The 15,056-nt window shown below is 33.0% G+C and overlaps 3 protein-coding genes across 3 annotated transcripts; 2 read left to right on the top strand and 1 right to left on the bottom strand.

Annotated features, from left to right (window-relative positions):
- Positions 1 to 1,021: 1,021 nt before the first annotated feature.
- On the top strand, positions 1,022 to 6,774 carry LOC119834044 (vegetative cell wall protein gp1). Its single transcript, XM_038358321.1, has 3 exons — positions 1,022 to 1,217; positions 3,262 to 3,727; positions 5,563 to 6,774. Exons 1-3 carry the CDS (start codon positions 1,148 to 1,150, stop codon positions 5,678 to 5,680), a joined length of 654 nt encoding a protein of 217 aa, XP_038214249.1. The 5' UTR covers positions 1,022 to 1,147; the 3' UTR covers positions 5,681 to 6,774.
- Positions 6,591 to 9,118, bottom strand: LOC119834043 (crossover junction endonuclease MUS81). The gene is made up of 3 exons (XM_038358320.1): positions 8,005 to 9,118; positions 7,497 to 7,908; positions 6,591 to 7,267 (listed from the first exon to the last, which is right to left on the bottom strand). The coding sequence occupies exons 1-3, from the start codon at positions 8,940 to 8,942 to the stop codon at positions 6,941 to 6,943; spliced, it is 1,677 nt and encodes a 558-aa protein (XP_038214248.1). The 5' UTR covers positions 8,943 to 9,118; the 3' UTR covers positions 6,591 to 6,940.
- Positions 9,119 to 9,551: 433 nt separating this feature from the next.
- LOC119834058 (RNA polymerase-associated protein CTR9 homolog) lies at positions 9,552 to 14,922 on the top strand. The gene is made up of 14 exons (XM_038358335.1): positions 9,552 to 9,723; positions 9,809 to 9,907; positions 9,996 to 10,235; positions 10,441 to 10,709; positions 10,969 to 11,164; positions 11,342 to 11,569; positions 12,012 to 12,218; positions 12,413 to 12,567; positions 12,664 to 12,834; positions 13,069 to 13,283; positions 13,548 to 13,705; positions 13,870 to 13,998; positions 14,221 to 14,483; positions 14,607 to 14,922. Exons 1-14 carry the CDS (start codon positions 9,688 to 9,690, stop codon positions 14,920 to 14,922), a joined length of 2,682 nt encoding a protein of 893 aa, XP_038214263.1. The 5' UTR covers positions 9,552 to 9,687.
- Positions 14,923 to 15,056: the final 134 nt, after the last annotated feature.

Here is a 15,056-nt window from a genome sequence, read left to right as displayed (position 1 = left end):
ATATATACATCCCCTAAAAAGGATAAATTCTACCCGAAAGGGAAAAGTTTGTACCGTAAAAATTCTTTGATTTCGCTGGTCAAACTGCGGGCAAATGCTAGATGGACTATAATATGGACAAAGATTACATAAAAACTGTTTATGCCGAGTCTTCTCAGTAAAACATTCTATATAATTAATAAATATATAAATATTAAAAAAAATTCTCTTCATAAACCTTCGTAAAAATTAGCTTGAATAAAAAAAATTGTTTATTATTTTATTCATATATTTTGGAGTTCAAATTACAAATAATACGTACCTAACAATGCATAATCTGATGCATCAATAACATCCATATAAACAAAATAGTAGACCGACTCCTTGGTAAAGTAAGCGTAAAACCAAGGCGTCCTGGATCGATTCCCAGGGACTCAAAAAAAATGTCTGGATCTGGCAGCGCACAGAAAGCACACATCTCACATAGTATGGCAACAGAAAACAAACATTCTTTCAATCTCAATGTTACTGAATAAAATATTGATTAACATTGAGATTATAGATCAAGTAATTAGACTGGGAAGGATGAGGAAAAAGATACCCTTTCGATCGCCATGATCCACTACTCATTGGATCATGGTGATCGCTTTAAACCAGCAACTCGATTTCCCGTTCCATTCTATTTAATAATAGAGCGTAAAAGATTTATTATCGAATTGCACAAGACTGAATGTGTGCCGACAAAAGTGTTATTACAGATCAGCCGAGGGATACAAACATCATTATTATGGTGCAGCAAATAATATAACGGTGAATGGAAAATTTGACCGACCTAGTCAATATCCCTGTAAAGACTCTTAAAATTTCTAGCAACAAAACGACATAATATAAATAGTAATTTAATGCTTTAACATAGTGAAATATTCAATATATTAATAGACAATATGGTTCATTGCTGTTCAAAATGAAAAAATATGTATCTGGCAACATTAAGCCAAACCAAAAAGACTTCGCTCTAATACCGTCAATAGCACTATTAAAAAAAAAACGTGTTACGCACCGCACCTATCTCTATCTATTGCAGGCGTTTGTAATTTGTATTCGTAGTAGCGCTACTTTTCGACGTGTATTTTAATAAATATACTTAGTGTAATTATCTATTGAAAATATGAGGAAAGTAATATTTTTGTGTTTATTATCGCTATCTCTGTGCCTCGGCAAACCCGCTGATAATCAAGGTAAGATTACTAGAACAATCTGGCGTCCATCAAATTATATTACTGCGTTTATATTCATTTTTCTCATGGATAGCTTGTGTTAACGATTTCAAAACAAGTTTTTCTCAATAGTTGATCACTAATGAGTATTGCACCATATTTTGTCTCCAATAGTATAAGACAAGTTATAATTTAGCATTTTCCTTTTCATTAAAGCGCGGAATTCAGAAAATAGCTTTATTTGCTCAGAAATATGGCTTACTTTTCTAGTTAGCTGCGATAATGATATATGGTGAGTTATTACAAGAAAAAAAATTACTTGCGACGAAAGAATTCAGAGGGAAAGTTACGTTCATTGTAATAGATTGCAATTACTAATAAATAACTATTTAATGATTGTTTAAATAAAGAAAACAGTACAACGAAACTGCAGGTATTTAACCTCGGTATCATCCATAATTTAACCTTTGTTTTGGGTTAGGTATGCATGTAACAATTATATTCATAATTAATAAGAAAAACAAACCGAAAGTAACGTTTATTATTTAATGTGATGATACTTTATGCATCTGTATGTTATCATTAGCTTTAAAGTTAGTTTAAAATAAGTATAACTAAGAATTAAATATAAACTAACTTTCCTCAATGTCTAAACTAATGACTCTAAGAAATCAAAATGCACATTTGGCCACTTTGCAACAGCCAGTTTTCTTTTAAAACTCGGTAAGGTACCTACTTAGTAATTTCCAGCAAAATTTTCAACACACCATTTGTATACATAACTATTAAAATAATGTCTTGAGGTAATTGTAATAGCAATTATAGTATTGCTTGTGCTAGGATAATTGTATGGAATTTCTTAAAACCAATTTCATAGGCCCAAGTAACATAAAACTTTCAAATATTTATACATGCATGTGAATTATTTACACTTCACTGGCTTGCACACATATCTTTTACAAATATCAAGAACCTCAGGAAAAATATTCAATTACATGTCAACTTATCTCTATCTTGGGTTTAATAATATTTACTGTAAATATGAGCTTTAGAAATTATTTACTTTAGTGTATTTATTATGTTATGTCTGAATCAATTAAGATGTAATTAGAGGGAATGGAAAGCATAATTGCTGTGATAAATGATGATGTAAATGACCTAAGTTACATGTAATTTTAAATTCATGTCATTATTTAAACAATACACGCAACTTGGAATGTATTAATGGCTTTATTTATGTTAATTGCAAGTCTGGCTATCTTAAATAATGTATTCCCTTTCTTAAAAACTCATCATTAAATTAACAAATGAATAAATAGTAGTTATATCAACTCTATTCTTTATAAACTATTGATAAGATCCACAATGTCTATAAGACCAGTTTAAGATTGAAAATATTTCAATTTACATAACCAGTTTGAATGTGTATCAAGCACATGTGAGGTTGATTAAATTTAAAAATAGTTGTAAAAAAGGTCTGCTTTGAGTTTGGTTTATCATCTTTCTAATAAAACACTTAAACAAAACTGTTTCTGTATATTGAATATCTTTAAAAAAAATAATTCAAAGAACTTTTAAAAACAGTAACAGAGCATGTCAATCTGAAAAAAACTTATCTGTTTGTATATAATAATCTCTGGAACTACTGTTTGGATTCTGGACTGGTTGTTTGCCTAAGGTTGAGCGATTAACACTGTTCATGGACATTCATAGAGGTAGTGCCTTTGTTTATTGTCCTTATAAATCCTTATTTAACAAATACTATCTCTTGATTATTCTTAAGCTCATTATTTTACCTTGCTATACCACATTACATTGAGATAAATAGATTTGCATACTTTCTGCGTTCATAAATATTAAGGTAAAATACCAAATAAAATAAATTTCTGAAATTTTCTTGAAGTCTGTTCAACATTAATATATATAAATAAATCAACTCATGAAGACCCAAAGCACACTCAGCGAAGTGTATTCGGTAGATGTAGTGTGTTTCAATGTCTACATAAAACTATTAAATACATTCATTACTTCATCATTAATATGTAAAAAACTATTTTCTTCTCAGGTGCATCTGGTGTTCCAACCCCATCACCATCACCCATACCATCACAGCCTCAAGTACCAGTTAGTTCAAATGTTCCTGTAGCTGCTAATGCACCCAAAGAAAATGGTTTAATTCCTCCAGTTCCTACTATTCCAACACCCAGTCCAACACCTAACCCCAATATCCAGGTAAAATCAGAACAAGCTACGGCAAGTTCAGCTGCGCAAGCACCTGTGAAACCTGTAGATCCCGCTCCTTTGAAACCTGCTGCGCCTGCCTCAGTCCCGACCACAGACAATAATAAAACTACAGAAAAAAAAGTAGAGATCCCCCCTCAGGGCAAGCCTCAAGAAGCCCCAGCGAACAAAACAGAAGAAGTACCCAAAACCCCCATTCCGGTAACAACAGTAAAACCTAGTGAACCCACAAAACCTACTGTAGCACCAAAGGACGATGCTGCAGTTCATCCCATTGAAGCTCGATCAGGGTTAGTTTACTATCCTTTTTGTTTTTGTTGTACATATTGTCTTTAACACAAAAACAGTTGTATATGAAATTTGTTAGAGGTAAAGATTATAGTTTGAACTAGCGCACATAGGCTACTTTTAACCTGCATATCATGCGAGTGACTGTTCCAACTATTATTATATAATTTACTGTCTACTAAAAATCTATAAATAATAAGCATAAATTTAACGTTATCTCAAATGAGATTTAGAATCTATAAATTAAGATACATATCTTGCTTCTATGAACTAAGATAACATTTAAATTTCAAAACAGGTCTCAAACAGAGAGCAGCTTCCACCTGATATAGCTCCACCTTAATAATACTCCACCAGAATTGCTTATTTCTTGAATTTGATTATACATGATATGAGTTGTTCAAAATTATTGCAATTGTTGAAAAATTGACAAAAACTAAATTAAATAAATTTAACTAAGAAAATATGTTAGGAAAAAAATACTTTGCAATCACTATGATAATATTATGTTAAAAGTTGTATTTTAGTAATAAAATAAATTGTCCTTGTGCCTTTTCTACACTAATATTAGAAAGAGGAAACTTGTATTTAGTTTGTAATGGACACAAACATTACTGGACAGCTGCAATTACACTGAGTGATATAGGTTATATATGTCACCGTTAGATTGTAAAGATCGTTACATTACAATCTATCTAGCGAGATTGTAAACTATCGATAGATTGTGAACCGTATCATTATGATTGCAATTTGACTCATTATTCTTCGCTATATTGTAATCTACCGAAGTGAAACCGTCAAATTACAATCTGTCCCGCGTCAAAGTGTCAACTGTCTGCAAGTTCTTCCTGGTTGGTCGGTCTCATTGTAAGAGCGACCAATCACGACCAACCGTTCTATGTCCTCGTAGAGTTAGAAATGAAATAGATAACCTAACCTAACCTAATCATGTTTTTTACGTCTTGATTTGATCGTTCTATACTTCCTTGGCTTTGCAGATATCTTGTTCTTCCATTAACTATTTTACAAGCAGGCCGCATTTTATTCGAAAGATATAAGTTATTTTCAAGACAAAATCAATTTATAATCACGAAAACATAGTTGTTCACATTCGACACCTAACGAAATAACAAACAAATATGGCGTGTGGCCGGGGTGGCGGGGGCACATACCGTTCAACCAATCAGAGCGCGAGTTCCATTCCGTCCTACGCCGGTTCACAATTTGACCGCTTCCCATCGATAGATTACAATCAAGCGAAAAATGATGCGTTAAATTGCAATCATAATGATACGGTTCACAATCTATCGATAGTTTACAATCTTACGGTGACATATACGTACCTCGACGCAGCCGGGGTGAACAGCTAGTATGAAATAAATATTTATTCAAATATTTATTTTAGATGTAGTTGCCACAGAAACTGGTGAGTCGCTTGATGGTAAGCGCATCTATTACCAACGACCTTACGACCTTAAAAAAAGATACGGGATAAAAGATACTTAAAAAAAGAAACGACCTTAATAGATACGGGATAAAGAAATGTATTGGTAAGGCGAAGAAGGAAAGAGTAAGGAAAAGGATTTTAACCTCGGCTTCCCCACTCACCGTATGAAAGACAGTAGAAGTCTGATCCTACTCTTTCACACGGATCTTCTGTGAGGGTGTAGCACCTTCCGCGGTGCGAGCTGACCCAATTTGTGGCGAAGCATGTACAACTTGTTCGTTAATTATGTTTATGCTATTATTATGATGCGTATTTTTGTGTTCTCCATTTTTTTAATATCACTAACTCAATAAGTATGTGAAAGGAAATAATACAAATTTGTAATTTCAGATTTGATGGTCCTAGTTTCATTGGAGGTATCATATTGACATTGGGACTCCTTGCTATCGGCTTCATGGGCTTCAAGTACTACAAAAATCAAACTGAGAGAAACTACCACACTCTTTAAGTAATGATTTATTTTTAAGTGCACCAAGCTATTTTAATTTGTTCAATATATAGTATTCTTGAGTTATAATGTATTTGCTGCAAAGTTGTTAATGCATCATTTTTTCTTTATAATTTTAAGTTTTCCTTTTTAATACTTAAATGATGTATAAATTACATATATTTAAAGAGATATATTTTTGTTTTCTGATTCTACAAAGAAAAGTTTAAAGAATCAACTTCATGGCAGCGCAACAATACTCAATTTTAATTTCTGGGTGAGATTTGATTAAGTTTTTTTGGTTAATTTTAAGTGCACTTTTATGTATATCGAAAAATTCTATAACAGGGTTTTATTGCATGTAGGTAAATTTCTTACATAAAGATTGTGTAATATTGTAATATTATGGTGGCTGGTTATTATTTTTATAACATGTCCGAATTTATATACGAGATCTGTATGAGCCACTTATCTATAGTATAGTTTTATGTTACATTCATAATTTAGTATCTAATTTTAAATTGTCTTCTTAACATTAAATTAAAAATGTGTGTATATGTCGCCTTTTCTAAGATCTGAAAATTTGCTTAACTGATATTCCAATGTAATATGGTGTGTTGAATTTATTATAGAGTTTTAAAATTTATAAATATATATATTTATAAATGTTGAGAATTTCGAGTGCAATTAAGCCTTAGGCAATTTTATTCTTGTGTTATCCTGTGCCATTCACTCCTCAACCACAAATTATTTGATTCACGTCTTATTCGAAAAATTCGCCTAAGTAACTGCACTAACATGTATATAGGTGTAAGTTTATACTAAGTGGAAAATGTGATTACGAAAATGAGGGTCTAAATTTAATCTAACCAAGGTTAGGTTAGAACTTTCTGTTCAGAATCTCTGTATTTCTCACAAATATTTGACTAGCTTTTTTATTGAGTCTCAAATAAAACAGTCGCCAAACTATCCTGTCAAATTATTTACCCTTGTTTTATACTGACGAAAGTTGATTCCATCCTAAAGTGCTCTTAAATCTGAACTATTTATATTAGATTACTTGGACATCTCTCATGTCACATTCAATAGTTGTGTTTAATAAATGTTTAAACAATAATGTTGTTTTATTTATATTACAAAATATTGATATGAATACTTTTAAAATACCGTGTTGAGTAAGAATCTTTATTTACGTAGTTTTATATAACTTAACACATGATTTTTTTACATTCTTTAGCTACTAAGCTTGTGATAATCAAAAAAATCATTTTTTTAAATAGGCTAAAATGTAAATAAATGGAATACAGCACGACTTACATTGGGACCAACATTACGATTTAGGTCGCCATATTTTAAATTGGCAAGTAAAAATTCTCCTTCCCTTTGAGAACAATTTTCATATGCAGTAATAAGAGATTTTGGTGTTTTGTACACATTTGTTATCGCTAATGCTTTTTCAACAGACATTCCTTTTAGCTGAAGCAGCATTTTTATAAACATTTCTGTAACAGTTAGAACCTTACTTTTGATGGATGATTTATTGAAATACTCAAAAGTCATCAGCATTCCATTAGCTACGTCAGTGCTGGAGCCCTGCAGAAATTTACCCTGGAACAAATTCATTGTAAACAGCTTTATGGAAAAATGTTTCAACTGTTAAATGTTTAACAATGAGAAATTAAAAACTTTCCAACGGACTATAAATGCGATTTATTAATTATAAACCCGATGTTTCGAACACTACGTTTTTAATTTTTAAATGTATAATACTCGCGTAAAATCAAACACAAGTTCTGTGAAAAGGATTTGAATTTTTTTTGAAGTATTCCAAAATTACCTTGTATTCATCTTCTAATCTCTTTGTCATCATAGCCAAAAATCTATTAGTCTTTACCAATGAATCAGTTGCATATACTTTAAATGCATCTTGAATTCTCGTATTAGCAAGAGCTTGTAGAAGAGTTGGCAATGGTAATCCAACATGTTTATTCTTATCATAAGATTCAATTAAATATATAACATGATCCAAACCACATTTTCGTAATCTAAATTTTTGTTCATGAAATCTTCCATCTTTAATACTTGCTCCTAAATCATCCATCCTCTTCCTTTCCACAATATAAGGTAGAACTAATTCAGTTCCATTGGTCTTGTGTCTTGCAATCCATGTAAAATCTCCCACTTTGAGACTTCTTGCTTCATAATTGAGATCAGTATAAACACAAAATGGATCAGGTGTGTTTGAATTTCTGAAAAAAAAAAACATTGAATTTCAAAATGAAGTTTAAAATTGAAATGGATGTCAATATTAAGTGTATATGAAAATTTTTGTGAAAGAAACATACCCGTGAGTTTCGTTTTTATCAATTATTAATACAATATCAAATGAATTTGGTTCCATTTTAATTATACTTGTAGTTAATTGTGAAACACTTTCTGTATCACTACTGCCATCCCCATTACTTCTTATGTAAGGTTTCTCTTTCCTGATCGGTTCTTGTAAGGGACATGTAGTTGTACTTCTAGTTTCTTGAGGTGGTGATTTGTGAAATATCGTATTATTAATAGAAGGTTTATCTTTGTTTTCTTCCCACAACTTATTTGCCAATATAGTGCCATCTTTTGTCAGAGAATATTCTGCATTTTTATGCTTAACTCTTTTCACAAGACCTTTACTTATTAATCTAGCCATATTTGACCAAGCAGAATACCTTACAGACCTAGGCACTGTGAGTGAATCTTCACAATACTTTTGAGCTATTTCAATCAGTTCACATTTTTTTAAATAAATTCCTGTGTTTTTCTTTGAATGTTCTAATAAGCCCATAAGTATTCCATAGCCACCTGATCTAAAGGTTGGCTTATAGGTAATTCTTTCATTTTGGTTTGGAGATATAACTAATTGATTTTCATCTGTAACCTTTTCCAATTCTTCATTGGCACTAGATGGATCATTGTCATCAATATTTATTACTTCTGAACTATTTTTTGAGCTTATACATTCACAATTTTTCAAATATTGATCCAAATATAAACAAATATTTTTATTAAACCCTTTAAGAATTGCACAATCGGCTCCAGATTTCAAAGGTAATGGATATTGGGACAGGGAGGTCAATGCTGTTCTAAACATTGGTTCATGCTTGCTTTTTTTTGCTTGTGCATCAAGCCACAGATTTTTAAGACATTTCTCAAAATATTGATTTGGCCTCCTTCTTTTATATGTTATTCTTTTTCCCTGAGGTGAATTCATTGTTTTTTTTTTTACTAAAACATATTTCATTTTGTATTAATTCATTTTTGTGATGTAACACATTTACAACATGTTTAAATTTGAAATGTTGTCTTTAAATAATAACAAATAACAATGGACGAAACACGGGAAAAGAATACTGGCATCTAGAACAAATTAAGGATTAATAAATTACAGATTTAGCGGCATTTCTTAAAAAAATCTGTTTTCCCCAATTCTGACAATTTATGACATTTGAATCACAGATTAAGAACTAATTACAATAACAAGTACAATTTGAGCCGTAGCCTGCTCGTCTCCGACGAATATAAAGTCAATAAGCTTATATCTATACGGTCTAATTTCTCAAAAATCACCTATTGGTAATGGAAAATTCAATACACATGTAATTGTAATTAATAGTTACTATCAGAAATTGATTGCCGAACCACTGATAATGATAAACACTAACACTGAAGAAAATTGAAAAAATCTTATGGTCCACCTTTCAGAAAAGATAAATTTCCTCCACGTTAACTCTCTCAGTCGGCTCATTTTTCAGCCATTTCCTTGGTATAATCATTGTTATGTAAAATGTACAAACTACAACTAGTAGATATAATCTGTGATCTATGTTAGACAGTGACAGGATCTTGAAGGAGAGACAGACGCCGATACTTGTCAAAATCACGTATCAAGTTCAAGTGAGATTTTTCGGTGAATTTCAAGAATTGTTTATTTTTCATCAGCCTAAAATGTTTAAATTGTGATACAGGAACTCAAAAAAAGACTTAAAATGTCGCTCGAAATACCATTGATGAGCACCGATGAGGTAAGACTAAAAATTGTCTCGTATGTTTACGACCAGTATTAAGTGTCATCAGCAATTTACGTTTGTTTTTCTTTTAATGTTTCAGGTGATTGAGCTAGACCCAGAACAGCTTCCATCGGGTGATGAAGTTTTGAGTATATTACAACAAGAACGATCCCAACTAAACGTTTGGATAAATGTTGCTGTGGGTATTCTTTTAACCTCTAAAATGTTCCCAATCTTTTTAATATTTTCAAACAAAAAAATCTATAGTCTTACTTTCCCAATTTTAGCTTGCGTATTATAAACAGAAAAAGATCGATGATTTCCTTAAAATACTGGAGGCATCCCGAGTGGATGCCAATATTGACTACAGAGACTTTGAAAGGGACCAAATGCGTGCTCTCGATATGCTTGCCGCGTACTACGTACAAGAGGCAAATAAAGAAAAGTCGAAAGACAAGAAAAAAGAGCTTTTTACAAAAGCTACACTTCTTTACACCATGGCAGATAAAATTATTATGTATGATCAGGTATGTACAGTATTTAATCAAATATCGCAAATATTTAGCAATAAATCCATACAATTTGTACATAAATAATTGTATTAATTGGATTATACACCAATAATTAGCATAATAAATATGTGTAGATTATAGTGTATTTTTTTTATATAAAATTTATGTATCAAAGCTGAAGAGCCCAATATGAATGATTTAATTTAAAAATCTTTTTCAGAATCATCTTCTTGGCCGTGCATACTTTTGCCTGCTTGAAGGTGATAAGATGGGACAAGCAGACACTCAATTTAATTTTGTACTAAATCAGTCACCAAACAATGTGCCTTCATTACTTGGTAAAGCTTGTATTGCATTTAACCGTAAGGATTACAGAGGTGCTTTAGCGTTTTATAAAAAAGCATTGAGAACCAACCCTAACAGCCCTGCTGCTCTTCGTCTGGGTATGGGGCACTGCTTTATGAAATTAAATAATCAGGAAAAAGCTAGGTGAGTTTAATTTTTTATTGATACATTTAGGTAATTCTGAAATATATAAGACAGTATTTTAGATTGAACCAAACAAAAACATTATGGCTGACTGTATCGTTCAATTTCTATACCTGTGTGAAATATAAATTGTTCCAGTTTTCGAATGTGTTTAACTGCACTCATTATTAATTTATGGGATACATTAGAAATATTTCTATCAGATTTTAAGTGTATATTTATTTGTATAACATTTTTTTAACCTTTTTTTTTTATTAAGGATGGCTTTTGAAAGAGCTTTGCAACTTGATTCTCAATGTGTTGGAGCGCTTGTGGGCCTATCAATATTGAAACTCAACCAACAAGAAAGTGAATCCAATAAAATGGCTGTAATAATGCTGTCTAAAGCATATGCCATTGATCCAAAAAATCCAATGGTATTAAACCACTTGGCCAATCATTTCTTTTTCAAAAAGGTATATATGTTTTTATAATTTATAGCTTACCCTCTACCTATGGAATACATATAAAATGCTTATCAAATTATTATATGTATTGACAGCAAATTTGGAAAAGATATTTCTATCTTAAAAAAATCTATCTTTTTCAAATTTGCTGTCAATAAAATGCTATGCTATTTTGTTGTGTTATAGGATTATGGTAAAGTGCAACATCTTGCATTACATGCATTTCATAACACTGAAAATGAAGCAATGAGAGCAGAGAGTTGCCATCACTTAGCGAGAGCATTTCATGCTCAAGGTGATTGTGATCAGGCATTTCAGTATTATTATCAGGCAACACAGTTTGCTCCTCCTAACTTTGTATTGCCGCACTATGGTCTTGGACAAATGTATATCTACAGAGGAGACACTGAAAATGTAAGTGAATTACAATCAAACTTCACCCGGATAAGTCCATATGCCGTAAAAATATCAAGATTTAAAGTTGCCTATATGTTATTCCAGTTGTCCAGCTGTCAATGTACCAAATTTGATTGCAATTGGTTCAAGTAGTTTTTGCGTGAAAGAGTAACACACACACACATCCTTACAAACTTTTGCATTTATGATATTAGTAGGATAGCTTTAGGAATATGTAAGAGGTAAAGTTAGCTTTCGACAAATTCAGTTTTGTCTAATATTTTTCAAGCAGACTGTAGAATTTTTAAGTGTCTATTCTAATTAACAATTCCACTTTTTTTCTTAAGTGTTGAAGCAACTCAACTTTGACCATATTTCTTGTTTTACCAATCAACCTATGATTGAACAAAATAATTTGAATTTGATCTGATAACTTCTCTGAAAAAATGTTTTCCTACAGGCAGCACAATGTTTCGAAAAAGTGCTTAAGGCCCAACCTGGTAATTATGAAACAATGAAAATTCTTGGATCATTATATGCAAACTCCCCTTCACAATTACAAAGGGACATTGCAAGGCAACATTTAAAGAAAGTTACTGAACAGTTCCCTGATGATGTGGAGGCCTGGATTGAATTGGCACAAATACTGGAACAAAATGATTTACAGGTAACTCCATATATATATACTTAGAACATGTCTTCTTTTTTATATCTTGGTATAATTTAAAATCAGTATCATTTTAATTCTTAAAAATAATAAACAGTTGTAATATCAGGCATCCAACAAATTTAATTTTAGTATATTTTTGTATATTGGTCTTTATATTCATTGGTTTTGTCATTTATATATAAATGTTTCAGGGATCTCTCAATGCTTATAGTACAGCTATGAAAATTCTGAAAGACAAGGTCAATGCTGACATCCCTGCAGAAATCTTAAACAATGTGGCAGCCCTTCATTATCGTCTTGGAAATTTGCCTGAAGCTATGAAGTATTTAGAGGAAGCCTTGGAAAGGTATGGTTTATCAATAATAACATATAATAAATAAATTGTACATAATATACTTACTTTATTTCATAAAATTTATTATCTTTGACCATATTGTTACAGAGAGAAAGCAGATGCGGAAACATTGGATGCACAATACTATAATTCTATTGCCGTAACTACCATGTATAATCTAGCGCGTTTGAATGAAGCACTCTGTGTTTACAATAAAGCTGAAAAATTGTATAAGGATATATTGAAGGAACATCCTAACTATATTGATTGCTATTTGAGGTAAAAATTAAATCTTTCGCATTGAACGGCGATAAAAAATATTATGTTTTCTAAAATAATAATATAGAATAATATAGATTTAATCATTCCAGAGAATAACTTCTACAAAATAAATATTTTTATCTTGATTACATATTATACTGTAAAATTAAAAGGGTCTATTTCTCTTTAGCTAAATATGTTTCTATTTCATATGCAACAACAATTCAATTTAAAGGAAACATATATTCTTAGGTTAGGTTGCATGGCTCGCGACAAAGGTCAGATTTACGAAGCGTCTGATTGGTTCAAAGAAGCATTGAAAGTGAACATAGAGCATCCAGACACATGGTCTCTATTGGGTAACTTGCATTTAGCTCAGCAGGAGTGGGGCCCCGGACAGAAGAAATTTGAAAGGATATTGCAGAACTCATCAACATCTACCGATGCGTACTCGCTGATTGCTCTTGGTTAGTTTTTTTTTTTTATTTCTATTGAAACCCACCTGGATAAGTTTCTAGAACATTACGTGTTATAATTAAAAAATGTGTAGAAAATCAAATCAATACAAAACATTTTTTGATGCATCTGTAACAAACAAAACAAAGGATCCTTATTTTTTTTGTTCACGACATATTTAGAAATTATGCCTCTGTCTGTCAGGATAGAGCTTTTAATTTTATATACATATGTAAAAAGCACACATTTTTCTAATTTACCTCTTTTTTACATAGGAAATGTTTGGCTCCAAACTCTACACCAGCCGTGCCGAGAGAAGGATCGTGAAAAGAGACATCAAGAGCGAGCACTCGCTATGTACAAGCAAGTACTGAAGAATGACCAGAAAAATATTTGGGCAGCTAACGGTATTGGTTGTGTACTGGCACATAAGGTAATAAATAAATAATGTCACATGTTTGAGTTAAAAAATGCATTTATTAAATAAGATGACACAATACGTTACAAATGAATAATTTTTTAAAATGAATGAAAATTGATCTTGTTCAGAAATATCATAAAAAAAGTTATAGTAGTAATATCTATTGTACACTTCAGGGTTGTATAAACGAAGCGCGTGATATTTTCGCTCAAGTGCGAGAAGCGACTGCTGACTTCCCTGATGTATGGATGAACATTGCCCACATATATGTCGAACAGAAACAGTACATCAATGCCATACAAATGGTGAGCTCGCTTTTATTATTATAATATGGTAAGCTTCCTATTAGCCTCTTAATTTTCAAAATTGTCTAAAATATCCCTAACAGATATACTATACCTGCATACAGAAATACTATAAAAAGAATTTTTTTTTTTTTTACATATTTGTTAGTAACAGTGGATTGTGGTTCAGACACCCTTGCTATATGTATGTAAGTAACTCATATGTTGCGTGTGCGCGTGCAGTACGAGAACTGCATCCGCAAGTTCCGCGCGTCGCACGAGGTGGAGTGGCTGACGTGGCTGGCGCGCGCGCAGACGCTGGCGGGGCGCGCGCGGGCGGCGCGCGGCACGCTGCTGCGCGCGCGCCGCGTGGCGCCGCACGACACCGCGCTGCTCTTCAACACGGCGCTCGCGCTGCGCCGCCTCGCCGCGCACGTGCTCAAGGACGAGCGCTCCGAGCTGCGCGTCGTGCTGCGCGCCGTGCACGAGCTGCACGTGTCGCACCGGTCAGTAAACGACGCTACGCGATTTTATGATTCTATAGGCGTTTTTTTAATGAAAGATGAAATATTTTATTACCCATATAAAGTTTTAGTCTAAACTGCTTAACTGTTATGTGAACTTCGCAGATACTTCCAACGGCTCGCAACGGTGGAGAGCGGCGAGGGCGCGGAGCGGGCGCGCTACGAGCCGAGCGCGGCGGCGAGCGAGGCGCGCACGTGCGCGGACCTGCTGTCGCAGGCGCAGTGGCACGTGACGCGCGCGCGCCGCCAGCACGAGGAGGAGGTCACGCTGCGGGACCGCCAGCGCGAGCAGCGGGAGGCCTTCCGCCGGCAGCAGGTATGGCGCGCACGAGCCGAGCCCGCGTGCGCGGACCTGCTGTGTGGCCTTATGACCATATCCTTAGTCACTATAAACGTATATCACGAGGACATTAGTTTTTAGTAATTAGTCAGTCTAAAAGTATTTTATATTAATGCAGAAAAGTATGCGAGTGCTTTGAAATAAGCCTCAATTTATACGGTATCCATTATCTACTACTCTTGCTAGTGATAAAAACTTCCCTTGAAACAACACAT

This window comes from Zerene cesonia, chromosome 18, assembly GCF_012273895.1.
Source record: "Zerene cesonia ecotype Mississippi chromosome 18, Zerene_cesonia_1.1, whole genome shotgun sequence".
Lineage (NCBI taxonomy): Eukaryota > Metazoa > Arthropoda > Insecta > Lepidoptera > Pieridae > Zerene > Zerene cesonia.
The sequence above is the reverse complement of the archived record's forward strand: the minus strand, read 5'-3'. Positions and strand labels throughout refer to the sequence as shown.

What these genes read in the sequence shown, in the direction of transcription:
- LOC119834058 (XM_038358335.1), top strand. Translation starts at nt 9,688, where the DNA reads ATGTCGCTCGAAATACCATTGATGAGCACCGATGAG. An exon ending in CATTGATGAGCACCGATGAG is followed by an intron (nt 9,724 to 9,808) that starts GTAAGACTAAAA and finishes TTAATGTTTCAG; the next exon opens with GTGATTGAGCTAGACCCAGA. An exon ending in ACAGAGGAGACACTGAAAAT is followed by an intron (nt 11,570 to 12,011) that starts GTAAGTGAATTA and finishes GTTTTCCTACAG; the next exon opens with GCAGCACAATGTTTCGAAAA.
- LOC119834044 (XM_038358321.1), top strand. Translation starts at nt 1,148, where the DNA reads ATGAGGAAAGTAATATTTTTGTGTTTATTATCGCTATCTCTGTGCCTC. An exon ending in CAAACCCGCTGATAATCAAG is followed by an intron (nt 1,218 to 3,261) that starts GTAAGATTACTA and finishes TTTTCTTCTCAG; the next exon opens with GTGCATCTGGTGTTCCAACC. An exon ending in CCCATTGAAGCTCGATCAGG is followed by an intron (nt 3,728 to 5,562) that starts GTTAGTTTACTA and finishes TTGTAATTTCAG; the next exon opens with ATTTGATGGTCCTAGTTTCA.
- LOC119834043 (XM_038358320.1), bottom strand. Translation starts at nt 8,942, where the DNA reads ATGAAATATGTTTTAGTAAAAAAAAAAACAATGAATTCACCTCAGGGA. An exon ending in GATAAAAACGAAACTCACGG is followed by an intron (nt 7,909 to 8,004) that starts GTATGTTTCTTT and finishes TTTTTTTTTCAG; the next exon opens with AAATTCAAACACACCTGATC. An exon ending in GATTAGAAGATGAATACAAG is followed by an intron (nt 7,268 to 7,496) that starts GTAATTTTGGAA and finishes AATTTGTTCCAG; the next exon opens with GGTAAATTTCTGCAGGGCTC.